Below are 20,746 nucleotides of genomic sequence, written 5' to 3' on the forward strand. Positions count from 1 at the left end.
AAAAAGTTTTTGCAATTGAAAACTGAGTGAAAGGCTGAGAAATAGCTTATGGTTTTTGAGATTTGCTGTGTAATTTTGCACTTTGAGTGAGAGGTTTCAAAAATCGTGTGACATGAAAAGATTTTGTGTGTAAGCAGTTGAAAAAAACTGTAACTACAGGCTATTATCTCTACGTCCTCATTTTCACAGTTTGTCTTCCTTCAATGGCTTTTGAATACTAATCAGATGCACTGTATTCCCTGCATGATTCAAAACGGCACCACTAAAAGTAACATGGCCCACTTATTCTTGGTAGTGATTCAGGATAAAAGCATAACATTTGTAATATTAATCTTTGTCTGTAAATACAATCACAATTGATGTTTTTCTGTCTTACTCTGTCTCTGCCCCCCACATCTCCCTCCCTCCATCCTTCCATTCATCATGTAATTGGTTGATGGATTATGACTGTTTGCGGGCTGTCAAGCAGCTCTTACACAGATTATATATTGCTTAATTTTTGAATGACTGGTTGTTTGTATGTGTTCAGTCAGGAGTCAGGACTGCGCGTTTATCCACCTTTTGATCTCTAAACTGTCAAATCGGGTTAGGCGGCAGCAGACATCGATATTTGTTGCAAATCCGTTATTTATAAAAGTGAAGCATTAAACCCATATGACACTACCTAAGCAAATCTACAGCTTGTAATTATGAAAACAAGCACATTTATACTTTACAGAGAAGATTGGAGTCAACAGCTGAAGTTGTCAGTAGAAAATGTATTGATGTTGACAACCATAATTAGAGGTTATAAGTTGATCAGGCACTCTTTCATCTTTGAGAAGGCGTTCCCCAGTACAGCTAAATGATGCATAAACACACTTTCTGACTTTCACCCATCGCAAAGAGGTAGATCAAAGCCTTTTCAATTATTTTTGGTGCTTTGGTTTAGTGCACACACACACACACACACACACACACACACACACACACACACACACACCGAGAACCCTTCACTGAATATGTTAACAAACACTCCACATACTCCGAGGACACCAGGGTTATACTGTGAGGAGAAGCTGCCTTGCCAAACAAAAGGCCACAGGGATAAGTGCGGAACAAGATGAAAGCTTCACTGTTGGCATGGCAACCACCAGATGATCTGTATGGCAAGGTCTGATGTTTGACGTGTTGATGGTGGATTCTGGGTTAGAGAGAGAGCGGTGAAGAAAACTGGTTTGATCCAGCGCAGCTGCGTGAGTGCTCTTTATCTCCCTGGCTGTTTTGTTGTTGTTTTGTTCTCTCTCCTTTCGTTAAGAGATTCAGAGCAGCGGTGGTACTCACCATCAAACCTGTTTCCTCTGATGCTGCTGGAGCTCATAAGCCAGTCTGCCAGGCAATGTGCTCAGACCCTGGAGCAGCACTCGTGTGTTCATATGTGCTTTTGGAGGTTTGAGTGCATGTCTGTTGCTATTCTGCAAATATAATGGTCTAACAGGAATATTGACACAACACACGTTAATAGTGTCAGTATTTTTCACTGTCAGTATGATGGAGGTCCCCACTCCCCTACTGGAGCAGCTCCATCAAAACAGTCTCTGAAGCCTGTGCAATCACATTTTCTTTGTGTGTTAATGTTTTATTTTATTTGAATGTTCTGTTGCATTTTATATTAATAATTCTTTATCAGAGGCCAAAGACAATAAGTGTTTTTTGAGTCCTACATGTCCTACATGCTGTATCACAGGAGTTTTTACAAACTCTGAAGAAAACGTTGTAGACATTTATTTTATATTAATCAATTATATTGAATAGAGCTGATACAATTGACAACAATTCAAATAATTAACTATTTCAGCAAAAAATGCAACAAATTGAATGGTTCCAGTTTCTCAAATGTAAGTATTTTCAGATTGTCTTAGTCTCCTATGTTAGTAAAATTAATATTTTTGGGTTTTTCGGGCTGTTGGTCAAATAAAAAAAGTAATTTGAAAAAAATCAGCTTGGGCTGTGGGAAATTGTGATATTTATTTGTTCACCACATTCTGACATTTTATAGAATAATTGATTAATAGAAAAATTCTCCCTTTAACTGATAATGACAGTAGTTGCTAGTTGCAGCCCTATTGGCATAAAAAAAAAAACTTAATTTTTTTAAAATGTTGGTACAGTTTTGGCCAAACCTTGACTGGCTTGTGTGCGGCAGATACTGCTGTGGAAACAGCAGTCATGCTCAAAACTTTGTGCTTGCGTCACTTTTTCATCAGTCAGACATCTCAATTGAGGCTCTTTCCTTTTCTTTTCTCCATGCATTTCTTTATTCCTCCATCTCTCTGTCCTTCAGCAAGAGCTTTAAGTGGCCAGCCAGGTGTTATGGGACTAACACCTCAACAACCCCCCAGAGCTATTTTAAGAACTGCTGCTTGTGTTTGCTACCTCAGAGTCAGGTCTTTTGTAAGTCAAAGAGGGTGTAGTTCGGCCTTATACGATGTGACCCTGAGCCTGCCATCTCTTCATCCACGTTTAGCTCTCCTTCCTCAAGTGCCACATTTTCCTGTCTTGTCTCATTGTTTTTTTTAGAAGAAACAATGGAAACAACCAGTAAAAATAATTTCTCCCCTTATTTCCATTCAGTCCTCTCATCCCTTGCTGCATTCCTTTATGTAAGTGTACAGTACATCTACATGTATACCGTAACCAGGGGGCTAGTGATGACAGGGACCAGTGTTCCCTGGAGAGAGCAGTGGAGCATGAAAAAAGGGCTAGTGGTGTGTTAACCTGCACTCTGATGTTATGTGACTCTGTGGCCTATAGTATGCTGGAAAACAAAGGACCCTCCTCAGCCTTTTTTCTATTTCTTTCTTTCTCTCTCAACCTGCTTTATGTGCTCTCTGCTCATTACCTGGCTCCCTCAGTTCCCCCTCCCTTTGTGTTACTTTTGTTTGCAGTCATACATATCCAGGCAACTGTGTGTGTGTGTGTGTGTGTGTGTGTGTGTGTGTGTGTGTGTGTGTGTGTGTTAGTGAGAAAACACACAGCTTGTGTGTGTGTGTGTGTGTGTGTGTGTGTGTGTGTGTCTCTGGGCTGTTTGTGACAATCGACTGCTCCTTGAGTTTCTCACGCTCTCTTTCTCTCTCCCGATCTATCTTACGCTGTCAGCCTCCCCTTTTAATGCCTCGCCGACTTCCTTCTTACTCGACTTGCTCTCCATTTTCCTCCTGCCCTATTTTCATCTGCTCAGTATGCTCCTGACGCCAGCCTTCATTTCTTTTTCCTCGTTTCACTTTTCTATTTGATCTTCCTTCTGTGAAAACTTGGCATGCCAACTTTACATCCTTCAGCAGAGGTCATGTCAGTCTGTCCTTGACACCTGCTGACGCATCCAATCACATCAGCACGCTGTCACTTAAAGAGAAGGATTCAGTAGTTTGGTTCTGGAACAGATTCATGTGGAGTGAAGTAGACAGAATGGTGAAGTTCTCAATTGAACAAATACAGCAAGCAAGAATCCAACAGAAACACCCACAAAATATATCATGATGCAAATCATTTTTGACCTGGTCTGCTCAGCCCACATGGTCCTCGTCATTGCAAAGCTGTGGATGTTATTTCCAAATCAGAGGCTTGAAAGTGGGTTTTTAAAGCCAAAGTAGCTCAGCACCTACTAAAGTAACTGTTGAGTCATTGGTATTGATCCATGACTTAAAATAACCCCCACAATTACAGATATATCATGGCCATTTTGTGCTTAGGGACTGTAAAAGTCTTAAAAGAGAACTACAGATTTTACACATCAACGTCTGTTTACACGTGTTGGGGAACGCGACTGCATACGTGAGGAAAGTTGTATAAAGCCTTGTTTTGTGGTGCCAGGAGCTGCGTGAAATCTGATAAATTGCCTTAAAGTGCTCATATTATGCTTTTGGCTTTTTCCCTTTCCTTTATTGTGTTATATATCTTTTTTGTACAGGTTATAGGTTTATAAAGTGAAAAAGACCAACGTCCACCCCAAAGGGACTTACCATCTTCCAGAGAAAACACTGTTCACAAACTGCTCCAAACAGCTCTATTGTAGTCCAGCCTTTACTTTAGAGACAAATGTGCGTCACTTTGTAACACACGTTATAATGCTCGCCTAGCTGCTAGCGTGGCACGCCCTCATACTCTGCAACTGTCTAGCTAGCAGCCCTTACCTAGCTACTGCACATGTGCGACTCCCAACAAAGATGGTACAGAAGTGAGATGCCTCACTCAGTAGCTAAAACAAAGAGCTCAACACACAGGGCGAAAAGAGGAGCTGCAGTAATGTGCAGTACAACAAAAATATAGTGTTTTTTTTTTTTTTTAATTAAACCACGTAAACCTATTCTGATATAACCTCTAAATACAATTATGAACCTGAAAATGAGCATGATATGAGCACTTTAGCTAGTGTCACTTTAGTCAGCGTTGGTTGGGGCTGAAGACAAGTTTGAAAATTAAAAAAAAAAAACAGTGTTGCACTGCATTATTGCATTGCCATCATTAATGTTATTAGTTACACCTGTGTTTTTCATGCTACAAGTCAAATTGTCTGCTGTAAAAAGGTCTATGAATCTAAATAATTTGGGAACATTGGAGTGTGCTCTGAAGATTCAGGTTAGGAAGATTGTCTGCTGCTAGGGAGATTTTGTAGCTGTTTCCTCTTGTTTCCAGTCTCTGTGGTAAGTAACTGGGTTCTGGCTGTAGCCCCCCTATTTCCCCACAGTATCAACTATCCAGCTGGTCTTCCATCTCTCCACTAGAAAGTGAAGCTTATTTTCCAAAATATTGAATTTTGCTTTAAATTCACTATACTTGTGCAGACGTTTTTCCTGTCATTCCTAACTCAGACCTTTACAAAAAACATAATTTTCTAATGTAGAAATGTACCCCAGCCCATGCTCAGCCCAGCCCATGCCTGGTGTTGTGTGACTCTTGTATAGGTACAGTGGGTCCTCACCCCTCCGACTCCACACGCCTCCTCTGGGCCTGATATTTGTCAGGGTATGTGACAGTCCAGAAGTATCTACCCATCCATCAAATGCAGTGAGGAGAGGGAGACCATGAGTCTCTATCAACAAAAAAAGAAAGAAAGAGAGACTGAAAAGTAGGAACATGGAATCTGCTGCAGCATCTGTCAGACCCAGTATATCAGCTGTGTTTAGCAGGAATGAAACGAGCAGAAAATAAAGAAAACTGTAGCGAACGCTGCTTTTCAAAGCACAGCTGGGGATGTTTAATCACAATAATCGCTTCTTGGCTCTTCAAAAAAAATTGTAAATTGGCGGTTTTCAGTGGTTCATTCAGCTGAAAGAAAAAAGGCTCAATATGCTGAAAGCGGCACAAACTGTTGACCATAAATACATGCCCAGCTCTCTTTCAGCACCCACTTTGTACCTCCCGCCTCCTCACCACTTATTCCTATGTTCGTTTTTTCCCTTCGGTGCCAATTTCAAGCAGGATTTTGGAGTGGGACATATCATGGAAAGGGATTAGTTATTGTGGATAAGGACATCATATTCAAATATCAAATATTACATTTTTTATGTAGAAGTAGTTCACTCCACAGCTTTTTCTTTGCCATTTTCTGCTTTTCTCTCCAGTCTCCTGTGTTTACTTTGCATCCCCTTTCCGTTCACCCTCTTATATCATTCTCATACCCTGCTGCTTTTAACCTCTCTCCCCTCCTCTCTCGTCTCCCAGGGTGCTGGCTTTAGCTGATTAGAGTGGCCCTGCTTGCTTTGATTAATTGGATGAGTCTTGTCTCAGTGCCAGACTCCTCTCCTCTCCTCACCTCATCCAAAAGCGGCTAAAACAAACACAGGGCTTTTAATGGCAGTGGGGCATTGATGAGAGGAAATAACTAAAACTGTAGGTGTGTCGGCAAACATTGTGCAGGTTGCACTTTATTTAACCTGAAAGGCACTTTGTTGTGTTACCTATGGTTTAGCTTTAGCCGAGAATCTTTTGGGCGGTGCATGAGCCAAATTCATAGCAGTACATACGTTATTTTATGTATGTTTAAATTGTGAATACAAATGCAAATATGCACCATAGGAATTGAAATGTACAAGGATTGGAGATAACATAGAATATGTACTGTAGGTACTTGGAGATTTTGGCTGTGCCCTCATAAAACCAGGAAAACTTGGAACCATCCTTGTCTGCTCACCCTGTCGACCTCCACAAGCTTTTAATCTGTCCTTCAGGCTTTGATGACAAACAACAACCACTTCCATCTCCATGGCTCTGTCTCCCGACTCATTTGTTTCCACCCTCTTCTCTCCTCTCCGTCCCTCTCTCTCGACTGTGTCATCCTCCCCATTTTCTCTCTCCATCTCTGCCGTCTTTAAGTGAATCCCACTTCAAAAGCTTGTCTCTGGAAGGTCGTCTGCAGCCTCTACAGATCCCCCGTGGCTCTTCATCTAAGTTGTTTTTGTTGCTCTCTTTTCTGCCTCTCCCTTTTCTTGTGTTTATTCGATCTGCTGTGCCCCTAGCACAGCTATGGCAGAAGCAACACACACAATAAACCCATTGTAGCACAGCCAAGTGAAAGGCTGGTTGGGAAAGTCAAATGCTCTGTTATTCCATCCCAGCAAATACAATCTCTGGAGATGCAGTGCCAACTGGAGAGCCCCCAAGGGGCGTTAAGGTATTCTCAGAAATGCAGACAATCACACAAGCTAACTGCTCTGTTGTTTCCCCCTGTCCCTCCTCCTTCCATTACAGGACATTTCTATCAACCAGCCGAGTGACTGTGTGTGTGCAAACCGCATGTTTGTGTGTCTTTCTGTGTGTGTGCAAACGGCATGTTTGTGTGTCTTTCTGTGTGTGTGCTTGTTTTGCCCTGCCTGTTTGATAATGCTAACCATTGATGATGGAGTCTTTGTGACGTGGAAGAATAAACAGGCCCAATAACTCAATAACAACTTGAGGCCCCATTTAGTGAAATCACCACATGATGAATGACTTTGGTTCCGTTGTGTTGAGACTGTACAATAGACGCCTTGTTCCTGTGATCACTGGAGCCTATAACAACTGCTTTGTTGTGTGATTATGTCGTGCATGTTGTTATGCGTGGGCGAGGGAAGGAGGGTTTGTTATATTTATGTGTATGTTTATAGTTTTTTTACAATCCCATAAAGCAGAAATAATGTAATACATGAACGTCGATCTGTATCTGCTGGATGTGAAAACATTTCTAATATGTTAGCCATATCAACTTTATAAGGTGACAATATGCAGTTGTCATTGTTGTTTTCAGCTTTTTGTACTGCCCCTATGTGAACAAAATGATCAACTTAATGCAGTTTTAAGTTAAAATAATCAAAATGTTTCCAAATAATAATTTCCATCTAATAATGATGATTTTCCATCCACTAGCCAGACTAGCATCCTTCCCGTGTTTTCTCCTTCTCACAGCATTTAGTCAGCTGTAGTCTGCCTCCCATGGAGGTGGAGTTAAATACAGCTGAAATGCTGATGGCCCCTCTCCTCAAGGCTCATGTGTTCTGAAATAACCCATTAATCATGTTGCCATAGCGGGGGCTAGTGAGTGAGTAGGATGCTGGTAAGACAGAGAAAGGCCAGGCCTGAGAGCGACTCAGTCTGTCAGCTAAAGCCCTGCATAATGAGGGCTAATGGATCGGGGAGCATGGACATACCTGTCCAGTCTACTCACATTAGGATGAATAGAGAGCTGCGGGGCTGTGCTCTTCAGTCCGTGTGTGTGTCTGTATTGAAAGTGTGTAGAGCATGTGGGGATTTCTGAAATTATGTACTCAAATTGCTGATTTGCTCTGCAATTTCTCAACCTCCTTCCATGCACCGGTGTTTCATACTAATGTTTCAGTGTTTCTATGGTTATTAACAGTGTACTGCTTCTGTCTCTGTCTGTCTCTCCCAGGCTGTGAGCCCTGTGCAGGGTGGTGATGAGCAACCAGGGCAGCAGCAGCAGGGGAAGTGGCCAGCATGCTGACACTCCTCCCTCCCGTCACACCCCTGGACCCAAGCTGCAGGTGCAGCGCTCCCTCTCTCGTGACATCATCACCATCCACTTCTCTGCTCTGGGGAAGGAGGAAGACGAAGAGGAAGAGGAGCTCTACGGCCTACCACTTGGATCTGCTGGGGCTAAATCCGAGCTTGATGGTGCAGGGGTACTTCAAGGTCTAGAAGCTTCAGGGGCTGACGACCAGTCTGTCGCCACAGGCTTGGAGGCAAAAGAGGAGCTGCTGTTTGAATCCGCCGGTGTGGAGACGTCCTCTGGAGCTGCTGTGCTCCCCGTTTCATCCACCACCCTGTATGTGCAGCCTTCAGACCTTCACCCACACACACCCTCTCAAGCCGTGACTATTATTCCCACTTCCACGCACCCCCACCTGAGCTCCACCCCTCCTGCCAGCTCCTCCTGGCCCTCTGACCGACCCTCAGCCAATCCCTCATCCACGAGCTCTAGCTCCTCCTCCCCTTGCAAGTCTGCAGCGCTGTCCTCCTCCAAGCCTTTCCTCAGCCTGGTCAGGTCCTTGTCCAATGACGTTGAGTCTCGCGAAACCACTCCTGCGTCCACCACTGTCGCACCATCGCACGCGCGGCACCGTCACTTAATGAAATCTTTTGTGAAGTCTCTCTCCACGGACACTTCGAAGGCCGAACATCAGGAAGGGCCCCTTCATTACTATCTTCACCACCAGCCTCATCAGCAACAGCAAGTGCAGACATCCCAGCGGCCTCCACCTCGCAACATGCAACTCTTCAAACAGTTCTCCCAGCCTCGATTGTGCTCCAGCCCTGTCATTGTCAAGAAAGCAGGTGGAGACTCCAAAACAGCCCCTTCTTCCCCCATCAGGTCCCCAGATGGTAGGTCTTTCTTCAAGGTCCAAGAGGTGGAGGCCAGGATAGAGGATACTAAGCGACGGCTGTCAGAGGTGATGTCAGACCCCCTACAGCTTTTTAGTAAGATCATGGGGGATGAGTCTGGCGTGGGAGCTGTTGGGAGTGCCACTCATCGTGCCAAATCGCTGTCCTCCAGTGCGTCAGAGCTCAGCGGAGTGACAGCGGTAAACGGACACACAGAAGGTAACAACAACTATAGCATCAAGGAGGAGGAAGGGGCAGAAGAGGAAGAAACCCCCACGGGCAAGGGCCCTGACTCTGTTTTTTTCTCCTTCCCATCACTGGCACCAGCCCCAGCCCTCACCCAAGCCTCCTCGTCCACTTTTCCCAAGTCTCCTTCTCTTACTCTGGGCCGCTGCTCTATGTCGGCCCTGGTTGCTCGACAGGAAGACGAGGACTTTTGTGAACTGTACAGTGAAGACTTTGAGATATGTACCGATACAGAAACGCCAGATGGGGATCGCCCCGGGTCCCGGCAGCCCCATACTGGTAGCATTGGGTTGGGTAGTGAACTTGACACAGAGGAGGAGGAGAAAGAGGAGGAGGAGTTGGAGACTGTGCCTGTGACTGGCCTCATCTTCCTGACACAGTTGGTTTACTGGTACATAGTCCTTCCAGTGCCACCTTATGTATGTGCGGTGGTGCATGGGATAGTAGCTGGGTTCATGTTGGCCTTGCTGGTCCTCTGGCTGTCTTCTCCTGGACGCTCCTCATCAGAGACGAGAAGAGGGAAGCGAATGATAGAACACTGGAATGTGGCCCAGCTGGATATCAAAGAACCTGGAACCTTCAAGGTGAGACAAAGCATGGCATGGATGGCCAAGTTTGGACTTGTTGCTATAAGACTTAAAAATGTAAACTTGTTTGGATCTTCTTCTCAAATATCTTGGCTTTTGTTTAGCAGGTGTCCTTGCTTCACTGGCTCTAGGACTACCATTAAGGTCTTGCTCTGCTTCAACATTATCCTTTGCATATTTAGGCTGCATGCTTTGCACAGTAAAACACTTGCACACTCGCAAAAAACACCTTGTTCTATATAGCCAAGATAACCTATATTAGATTTAGCCTTACATGTTTTACACATGCAGCATAGGAGCCACACAGATCACCTGCAACACTACACTTGCAAATCTGAATACAGCTTTGGAGATTCTGATTACGCATGCCCATTTGCAGAACTCTCCACACACATTTGCAAATAGTTTTGCTACAATAATGGCCCCACACAAAGAGCTTTTATTTTGTATATTTAAACAACATGCTCCTCGCTTTCGCACGAAAGCCAAGCACTGAAATTTCCCCTCTTGTTTCAATTGAATTGGCTCTGCTCACAGAGCCTCCTTTGGGACTGATAAAGTGGGAGGTTGGATGAGAATTAAACTTGATCCAGCCTCATGGGGACCAGCAGCAACATATTGGGTTTTATTACACTTTTCTCCAGTGATGGCTACAGTTTTGCTTTGTACCAAACATTTGAATGAGAGCGGCCACCACAGTTGCCCCCTGTTCTCAGTTAACCCCAGTCAGTGCTGTAGAAACTCTGCTAGAATTTAAATGTTTACTAGTTTGAGGGAGTTATGTAAGTGTGTGTGTGTGTGTGTGTGTGTGTGTGTGTGTGTGTGTGTGTGTGTGTGTGTGTGTGTGTGTGTGTGTGTGTGTGTGTGTGTGTGTGTGTGTGTGTGTGCCTTAGTGGGTACCAAGCTGTTGCACAGGAGAGCCTTATGGCTAGAGGACACAGCTGTTCCAAAAGAGGAGCTCTGCAGTTGTGCAGTACATTATACACACATTTGAACGATAGACCCCAGAGCACACAAGTGCAGGGCAACAGCAGTGGGGGCACACTTTCTCTTCATCTTTCTCTTCCTCCGAGGATCAACAAAGAGTCAGTGTTTTAGATGCTCAACTTTATCTTTTGTTGTCTTGTATGAACTTTGTGGCACCGCACCTCCTGAGTGAGAATTTTGTTTTGAAATATACTGGTATGTGATTTGATTGTGATTCTAGAAAAATACTGCAAGGAGTGATGTTTATTGATGACAGTTGGCACACAAAATGTTTGTATACCTACACATTTTTCATGTTTTAAGAGTAGAGCCCCACAATGCAATTGTGATATTAGGTAATCACAGATATATCGGCATCTATGTTGACCGATAAGTAACTAATTGCATTACAGAGAATGCCAAAGATATGTTTGCGGTCACCATTACATAGTTTAAAAAAAACAACTAAATAAATGTTATTTAAATGTGTTGTTATTAATATTAATATTGGGCGATATATCATCAGACTTTTTAAAACTCTGAGGTAGTCATTATTGGTATCAACCACAAACATCATTATCGTTGGCGCTCTATTCACTAGTGGGGAGATCCACATTAACTAGTGAAGTTTCTCGAATGAGGGGCAAAACTTCTATTTCAAGATATCCTTTTAACCTGAATGTAAGAATCCTCATAGACAGGTTAGATGATGCTATCTTCTGTCAATATATATGCACAATAAACGTTTGGCATATTTGTACAGTGTGAACACCGAAACTCCAAACTCCTTGGTGTTGGTGAGAATATAATTAGAGACTGTGTCAGTTAAAACTCTTCCCCTCTCCCCCACCCTCAATCTCTTAGGGCTGGATGAATGAGATCCACAGCTACGACCCGGAGATGTACCACGCCACGCTGACCCACTCTGTTTACGTCCGTCTAGAGGGCTCTGTCCTGCGTCTGTCCAAACCTAACCGGAACATCTCCCGTCGTGCCACACACAACGAGCCTAAACCGGATGTCACCTACATCAGCCAGAAGATCTATGACCTGACGGATAGCAAGGTGTGGTGGTGGTTGTGGGTGTGTGTGGGTAATGAGAAATGCAAGAGAGATGCTGAAATTGCAGACTGTGTGCTTATGTGAGAAAAGGAAAAATATGAATGTGTTCAGTGCGTGTGTGTCTCTGCTGGCTCCTCAGTGTATTTGTGCTTTTGATGATGAGCTTTACAGATGGTGACATCAAGCACACATCCCTTCATATTTGACTCTGCCTGAGTGCATGATTGCTAATAGGTCAAGTTCAATGACAAGGCTACTCATTGTCAGAGTCATATAGCATGTGTAAACATGGAGTGAATATCACAGTCACTGACCCTGTACACACAACTTTGCGTCTTGTGTAGTATTGTGCTGAGTCATGTGTTTTGTATATCTAAAGCGAGGACAGCAAGAAGACATTTCTCAATTAATGAAGCAAAGGGGTCATTATGGATGTCGTCATCATGCAGCTTCTCTCTGGAACTGAAAGGCTCCCTAAAGTATAATTTCACCATCATTACTGTGGGTATTTAGTCCGTCTTGAATGTTACCTGCAACAGCAAGTCACATTCAAGATGGACTAACAAAACAAGGGATATATTCTTACATTGCTGGTCATAGACAAATTGAGCTTTGCGTTAGATAAATATAATTACAAACTAGATGAGTCGTTTGCACTTGTATTCCTGCCTGCATTCTTTCCTTTGGTTTATATTTCTAAAAACATTCCCCCAGTTGCTGCCAATTTTAGTTTGTCCTTATTTGTCGTCATTTCAATGTGGACAATCTGCTGCCACAAAAACAACAACAAAACATTGTCATCTTCATGCTTTGATTATATGAACTCGGTCTATATGCCCCCCATAGATCTACCTGGTGCCCCAAAACTTGGCTAGGAAGAGAGTTTGGAACAAGAAGTACCCCATTGGCATTGAGCTGGCCAAGCAGGAGAACTTCATGTCCAAGGCCCAGGTAGAGAAGCCTGAAGCTGGGGAGGAGAAACTAACAGGGCTGGGTGAGAAGCTGGAACAAACGGACAAATGCGAGAAAGTTGAGGTATCAGGGTCAGCAGAGGAACCCAAAAGACCAACCTCTGGAGGGGGGGATCTGACTATCTACCTGTTTGGGAGGACGGGGCGGGAGAAGGAAGAGTGGTTCAGGAGATTTCTGCTGGCATCCCGAATAAAGTCAGAGGGAAGAGGTGGCAGTCTGCCTGGCATCTGCAAGAGTGGTGAGTTTAAGACTGACCACTGTGTACAGTATCACACACCAAAATGCAAACAGCCATTAATGTATAGTATATGGGTTTATCTGTCTCTCGCACCCTTTCCACACACATCCTATATTTGCACAGACACACATCACCTTCCGCAGTCAGAATAGCCATTCTCTTGAAGATGTAACTACACAGCCATCAGATCTGTGCATAAACCCCAGTTTAGGGACTGCCAATCCCCTCAATTGAGCAAACAGATGAGTGTGAATGGGTCAGCAGGATTACATGCACAGAGAAGCAGCATATTATAGCATTTGTCTCCACTGTGGGATATAAGCCTGCAAGGATAAGGCCCAATTCAAAGGAAAACATTAGCACTGTGCGGGTCTAGTGATAAAGGCAGTGCAGGGTGAACAGGATTACTGGAAAGATGATTTAAATACCAAGCCTGTTTTGTGGCTATACATAGCAGTTATGTTGAAAATGACTGTTCCAGTGCTAATATGACTCAGAGAGAGGATGCAGTGTGTCATCTGGTGTAAAGCATGCTGATTCAGAGTGTTGCAGTATGTTGTGAGAAATTAATAAATAAAATAATAGATGCTCACTATCCAAGGCCTTGAGCATGCATTATGTATGTAACATATGATGCATTGATTTGAATCACTGGAAATGTCGTTGATGCATAATTGTATCACAACCCCCCCCCCACACCCCCTCCACTTTAGCCTTCTTGCCCTCCCGCAATAGCAGCACCCAATCTGGTGGAGGCCTGGAGGCTGACAGCAGGAGCAGCAGCCGAGGTAGCCTGGAGGAGCTGCCTCAGTCTCGCCACAGAGAGACCTCCTCTGCTCCCTCCTGTGGCTATACTGGAGGAATGAAGCAGAAGATGCTGTTGGACTATAATGTCTACATGGCCAAATATGTCAACCCCCATGCCCCAGAGAAAAGTCCAACTGCCACCGACAGCCCTGGGCCCAGCCCCGAGTGCAGCCCCACAACTACCAAAAAGGTGAGAGACTGGGGGATACCTGGTCATGTCACTAGGTCACAGGTAATTTATAGTTATTAATAATTGTAGATGTGTTAGTGAAATAATATCAACTAAGTCAGTCCCTGTTTTTTTACTTAAAAGTACCCTGTGACGTTTTTGGAGCAATCTTTTTCTAAAAGTAGGCCCCTGTTTTGTTTGTATTTGATGGTTGATGTTTGTAACGTGCAAAATAAACTTGGCAATGCGTCAACAAAGGGCAAGTAAGGAATATAAATTGTTTTAACACATAATCTATATCTGGATACATTATCTGGATAATGACATCCGATTTTTGTTATCTCTATTTTTTTAAGAATAGGTTTACGCTGTAATGGATTGCATTTATACTTTGCATTAACATGCTTTTTTTTCTTATCCAGGTAAGTTATCCATATATGTGATACGTAAACAGAACTTTTGTTTGTATGCAAGAAAACTCCACAGAGTATATTTAATTGTGTGGCCATTTCATGTTAAGTGGCCCTTTGTCAAAATCTAGTTTACAGACCTTAAAGCAACACCAAAGCACTTTTCCTCTTCGGTCCCCCTACAGGTTGGAAGTGGAATTGTCCATTACTGTTCTCATTCGAACTACAGATCCGCTACCCGATCTGGCAAACTTGCATAGTGCGGTTTTAGCCGATAGAGGGCCGCAAAGCGAATGCAGAAGTGCTGTTCACCCTGTTACGAGTTGATGAACCACTGAAACAATTTTGGAAACATTATTTTAAGGTACAAAAGAATCTTTGGTGTTGCTTTAATTATTTGAGTTTATATTGTGATATGCCATGTGGCCCACCAACAGGCTAATCTGGCCATGAAAGTAGATGGAGCCTGGATCAATTATACTATTATATACTATTATTATACTTGATCAGAACCTATTAACTTACCTTTAATCTTCTTGAAATAAAATGATGTGTCCTTCAGATACGCAGGAGTTCAGAGGAGACGGTGGAGCCTGAGGCCTGGGTCAATGCTTTTGTGGGAAGGATGTTCTGGGACTTCCTGGGAGAGAAATACTGGGCCAATGTAGTCTCCAAAAAGATCCAGATGAAGCTCAGTAAGATCAGGGTGTGTACTGGTGCTAGCTTGTACAAACAAACATCTGCAGTATAACTAACACATTAGAAAAATGTATCCACAATGTGATACGTTCAAGAGACAATTTTGTGTCTAAATGTCTTCTGTGTTTCAGCTGCCATATGTTATGAATGAGCTGACTTTGACAGAGCTAGACATGGGCTTTTCCATTCCTAAGATCCTTCATGCCTCCAAACCCTCTGTGGACCACCAAGGTAGGAAGAGAAGCTACACTAGGTATGTCATGTTTTCCACATGGTGGTGGCCTGCTACAAAACAGATTTTAGACCTGCCATCAATCTTCTTCCCCTTCCTCTGCTATCCATCATCCCTCATCATAACCCAGGTTGTTTATCAGTTCTCCCTCTTGCCTTTCTGACAGAATAGTGAGACATGCTCTCACTTTTCTTTCCCCCTTAATCTATCCATCTCCCTCTCGTCCCATTCCTCCATCTTCCCTAAGCTTTGTTCCTCTTCTCTCTGGATTAAGACGTTTTCCCTTACACTCCAACCCTCTCTGCTCTGGAGTCTAGCCCCTCTGCATGCCTCGCTCTAGTAAGCCACAGTAATTAAACTTCACGTCTTGGGTCCCCCTCATCCATTACTGAGACACTGACTCACCCTGCCCGCCGCCTGCTTTGAGCCCCAGCAAAGGGATAGGTTGGACACACAGAGACAATACAGGGATGTATGGCATATTAATTCCTACTGAGGTGGCCTGGTTTGGGGGGGAAATGAGAAATGAGAAGCTTACGAAGGGGAAGAAGATGAACAGGTTGTGGGAGCAATGTTTTAATCATTAGTGGTGCTTTTAAGCAAAGCGCAAAGGAGGACATTTTTTAAAATAAAGCTTGCTATTTTTCCCCTTAATTAATATGGATGTAATGTGTAGGTTGCCATATTCATTCATAATATTCAGGGTGTATTAAAAGATGGTTTAGTCTAATGTCTGACGATACCTTTTGCTATTCAGATGAAGCAGCCAATCATGAGTCATTCTCCTGTCAGCCACATTTACACGGCTGAGTATGCAATGCTCATTAATGTGTTCTGTCTCAACCTATACACCCACAGAAATATACTCACAAAGCATAATCAGTTGATCCCAGCACATAATTAGTCCTGGGGGACTGGTATCTCTAGAAGCACTATAAACCTGCATGAACAGAACAGAACAGGATGCATTTGCTTCGATAATAACATTCCTAATTTCATACTGTATTAATATTTATTTTCTCCTGTGATGATGATAAGAAGGAGAGTGAGTGAGTGCCTCCTGACTCCTTAATGTTGGGAGGACATGATTTTATTTACAATAGTTGTACTGAGCTCCCAAGAACTACTAAATGCACACAAGCTTGCGAAAAGCTCGGCATTACTTATATAATTAAATAAAATGTTTTATTCAGTACCCAGACATTAATAATGTGTCTAATAATCATATGTTTATCAATTCTACAAGACTATCAAGGATTGGACATGAAATAGGGTTGGCTGATATGGCTCTGTAAGACTGTGATGCTTATTGTTAAGAAAACCAAACCATTAAATAGCTAAAGGTTGAGGTGCAAAATGTGTTTCTGATCTGGTGGTCGTGGTGAAGTAATACATGGCCCCAGGGTGGTGTCAGAAAAAAGGTATTTGGCAACATATCACAAGGGGTTATCGTGTTGTGAGCATGAACATGTTAAGACGTGTGTGACAGTATCACATAGTTTAATTGTGTGAGGATGATGTAAGCAGAAAATTCATCATGTCCCTTGTGACATCATAAACACTCAATTTTGTGAGTGTTTAGGCATGAAGTATTTATAATATGTATAGTTATGGTTAGTCATTTCTGTAAAGTTTAACGATAATCAGTGTAAACCACTGTTACGGTAACATGCCATCATTTGCTACATAGCACAAAGTATAGCTGAGGCTAATAGGAATGTCATTAGTTTGACTAATATTTGGTCATAAACCAATGCATTGAGCACAGTTGTCGAGACTTTACATTAAAAACTGTGGTGTCATTACCGGAAAAAACCGTGTTTGTGGCATCCATCCAATAGTTGTCGAGATATTTCAGTCTGGTTGACCGACATATAAGCTACATACAGTATATTACAATAACTTTGATTCAAGGCAATATCTTGTCTCATATAATATTGCTGTTATAGTGATATATTTCCCAGTTCGATGTAGAAGTGGTTTAGCTACAGTATGTTGACATTTATTATGCACTCCAGACCGTCTCTCCCTCCTCTGTGTCTCGTTTTAGACAGAGACGACGAGACACTGTCCAACGTTTTCTGACTTAATGCTGTCATTTAGTTTCTCTTTGACACTGCTGCCACACACATACAAATCACTGAGCATTATGGAGACTGGAATGAAGAGTAGAAAGGAGCGAGGCAGAGGATTAATAAAGATCACTTATCAGTTATAAACGACGTTTATGGTTAATTGAGCAAACAGCAGGGGGATCGTTCTCCCGTCGCCTCCTGAGAAGTGTAAACAGGAAGTAGCCTGATAAGCCAATAAGGAGGCACCTCTGCCCAAGAGCTGACCTTTTCAGTGTTTGCTAGATAGGACTTCCTCCTGGCAGCTTTGCAGGGGACCTAACAGCAATTAGACACCATGCAGGAGGTTCTTCTTTACTCACAGAAATAGCATTCTGAGTTGGTATTGTTGGGGATGAAAAGTAGCATGGTTATAATTTTAAGACGTAATATGTATGCGTGGTTTCCCTCACTATCTGTCAGGTCTGTGGTTTGATCTGGAGGTCTCCTACACGGGCTCCTTCCTCATGACACTAGAGACCAAGATGAACCTGGCCCGTCTGGGGAAGGAGGGGGAGGGGCTCGGGGAGCACGGAAAAGAGTGGTGAGGATTTTAATCACATTTAGTAATGAAGCTTAGTCTGAGTTTATCGAGTGATTGTTTGTGTTTGTCATTCTTATAACACCTTCTCAGTGACTAGGCCAAAATAGGTTGTTTGAAGGATTATCCTTTTTTTTCGCTAAACAAACAGCTCTGAGCTGAATGCTAATTGAGTAGATTTGCATTTAGAACCATTAGTTCACATCTGTTTTTTCACAATGTCCTCTTGCTCCCTGCTCTTTGTATACAAATCCTCTCTCTGGACGCTTACCACTGTGGATTTGTCCAATGGCTGGTGAGTTTGGGAATAGATGCCCATAGACGCTGACACTAAAACAACACATTTTGTTCTGGTTTCTTTTCTTAAGTGAATCATTGGAGATTAATTCCCTGTGATTTCATCACCAGTGGGGATGCATTTAATGGGAATTAGCTTTAACTGTTAACCATTAAAGCATGACTTTGCAATAATGAGTGTGTTTATGTGTGTGTGACAGGCCCAGGCCACGGACATACTGTCTGGCAGACAGCGATGAGGAGTCGTCTAGTGCTGGCTCATCGGATGAGGAGGACCCCCCTGAACTCCTCAGTGACAAAGCCATTCTTCCTGGAGCCGAGGGGTGAGCGCATGTCTCTTTACATAATCACATACTTGAATTGAAAATGGGCAGAAACAGATTCACACTGATGTGTTGAAGCAGACTGTTCTGCCCTTTAAGTCTGCCCACCCACTCAGTCCCAAATGTTCTGAAAGTTTGCTGCTGATTTACTGTAGCACCCGGTCACTCCCCTCCATCGTGGGTGCTGAGTAGCAAGAGATGCTGTTCAGAATAAATAATGAACCTGACTCACTCCTTGCCTCCCTTCCTCCTCCGTTTCCATCCGCTGCTCACGTAGCTACGTGGGAGGCCACAGGCCCAGCAAGATCATGCGCTTCGTGGACAAGATAGCCAAGTCAAAGTACTTTCAGAAAGCCACAGAGACGGAGTTCATTAAGAAGAAGATGGAGGAGGTGTCCAACACGCCCCTGCTGCTCACCGTGGAGGTGCAAGAGTTCCGTGGGACGCTGGCTGTCAACATCCCACCTCCCCCCACAGACAGAATATGGTACGTTCACTTCCAGGGAGGGGTGCATTGAACTGAGGATGTAGTCAGTGAGTGTATGGGAATCCTGGTTTGAGAATATAACTTGGCGCCCTCTTTTGGGCAAATACAGACATACATAAAAGATAAAAGAATAAAAATGAACTTAATATACTTGATATTTAAGAAAATGAGGGCACAAATGTTTGTATTTTCATTGAAGATGTGCAATGTTAAATCCTTAAGTACACGCTGTGTGCTTTATAAGCTTAATTATAATGACCATCTTAGAAAAAATAATAATGATCACCTTCAGCACCTATCATTGGTTCCCAATCTGTAAGTTGAAAGGACAATCTGAGGGGTCACTGGCTGATTAAAACAATAAGAAGGAAAACATATATTTCTGTTTTCAAAATTATGTTTTTTTTTGTTTTTTTTATGAATACTCAATACTTTCACCTCTTTAGGCATCTAAAAGACCTTCAAAAAACAATCCTAGATGTAAAAATCACTCTTTGGCTGAATTGCTCAAAACTCATGCACACACTGAGGCCATGATCTATGATGAGAGGTCAGAAGTAGACTCTGCCTCATTTTAAGGGGTCACAAGCCAAAAATGTCGGGAACCAGTGATCTATACAGCATCATCCTGATCTTAATTTGTGTCGCACTGCCTTATGTTGTAAAATAGGAAAATGTATTACATTTTGTAGAATAAACCAAAGCTTCAGCTTCAGCTTGTATAAGATTATATCATTTTTAAACATGAATGTGTCCTCTTGGTTGTCAGGTATGGTTTCCGTAGTCCGCCTCACCTGGAGCTGAAAGCACGGCCTAAACTGGGTGAGAGGGAGGTCACTTTAGTTCATGTGACAGATTGGATTGAGAAGAAACTGGACCAGGAATTCCAGGTATACACTGAGAAAAAGATGCAAATGCAGAGTCATGAATACAATTTAATTACATTGTTAATATAATTAGTAGGTTATGTCATATTTTATAGTGTGTACCAACTTCTGTGCAGTTTAAAAACCTCAGTTGCCTGACTGAGAGGCTGAAAGTTTACTCAAGGACAATGTCATCCCAAATATTTTAGGGTGATAATTTAGGTCATAAATAAGGACTTTGGGATTCATGTACCTACATGCACTTCAAAGCAATGTGCCTGTGGCTTTCCCACCCCTCATATATATCCAAAGTAATGATACGCCTGCCTCTAGATAACTGCCCTGAAGCACAGCTGCAAACTACTGTCCCTGTCAGGTCTACCACACATCTACATTTATCCCTGCCTGACTCCTCTGGGGGTTATTATTATGTACCACCCCCCTAAACCATGCCTCCAGTAAAATACAGTGCAGCAGTGCTCACTGTTGTCATTTGTGAGTGAGTGTATACATCTGGCTTTCAACAAATGCTGAACATCAACAAACTCAGGCCTCATTGGTTTCCAGACATTACTCTCTGACTGACTTTTAGCTAAACATTTCCAGCTCAGATCGACATAGTCTTGTTTTGCCAGACCTTCCTTTACAGTGCTGCGGTGGAGGGTCTGGCTAGTCCATACAGCATATGCACAGGGGATGATGTATTTCAGGTCATTTTTTCTCCAATTTGTGTTAGCAGATATAATCTCATGCCACTGTCTTTATTTGGTGTATATTTCTTTAGTTGCAAAAATATATTAATCCATAGTTTCTGCTCCATTCCCTTCACTAGTAATATAGCTTTTGATTAGGTATATTTCCATTTTATTGTTGAAAT

The 20,746-nt window shown here is 42.9% G+C and overlaps 1 protein-coding gene across 2 annotated transcripts in view; it reads left to right on the top strand.

Moving 5' to 3' along the window:
• Positions 1-20,746, top strand: part of tex2 (testis expressed 2) — a 29,007-nt gene that overhangs the window by 6,928 nt on the left and 1,333 nt on the right. The window contains exons 2-11 of one of the 2 annotated variants that reach the window (XM_078268976.1): positions 7,907-9,686; positions 11,520-11,720; positions 12,564-12,927; positions 13,641-13,924; positions 14,876-15,019; positions 15,144-15,243; positions 17,779-17,899; positions 18,394-18,516; positions 18,794-19,003; positions 19,773-19,893. In XM_078268976.1, coding sequence (XP_078125102.1) covers positions 7,932-9,686; positions 11,520-11,720; positions 12,564-12,927; positions 13,641-13,924; positions 14,876-15,019; positions 15,144-15,243; positions 17,779-17,899; positions 18,394-18,516; positions 18,794-19,003; positions 19,773-19,893 — 3,423 coding nt within the window. In that variant the 5' untranslated portion in view covers positions 7,907-7,931. The remainder of the gene's footprint in view (positions 1-7,906; positions 9,687-11,519; positions 11,721-12,563; positions 12,928-13,640; positions 13,925-14,875; positions 15,020-15,143; positions 15,244-17,778; positions 17,900-18,393; positions 18,517-18,793; positions 19,004-19,772; positions 19,894-20,746) is intronic. The other variant, XM_078268977.1, reaches the window with a different exon arrangement.

Source organism: Sander vitreus, chromosome 15, assembly GCF_031162955.1.
Source record: "Sander vitreus isolate 19-12246 chromosome 15, sanVit1, whole genome shotgun sequence".
Lineage (NCBI taxonomy): Eukaryota > Metazoa > Chordata > Actinopteri > Perciformes > Percidae > Sander > Sander vitreus.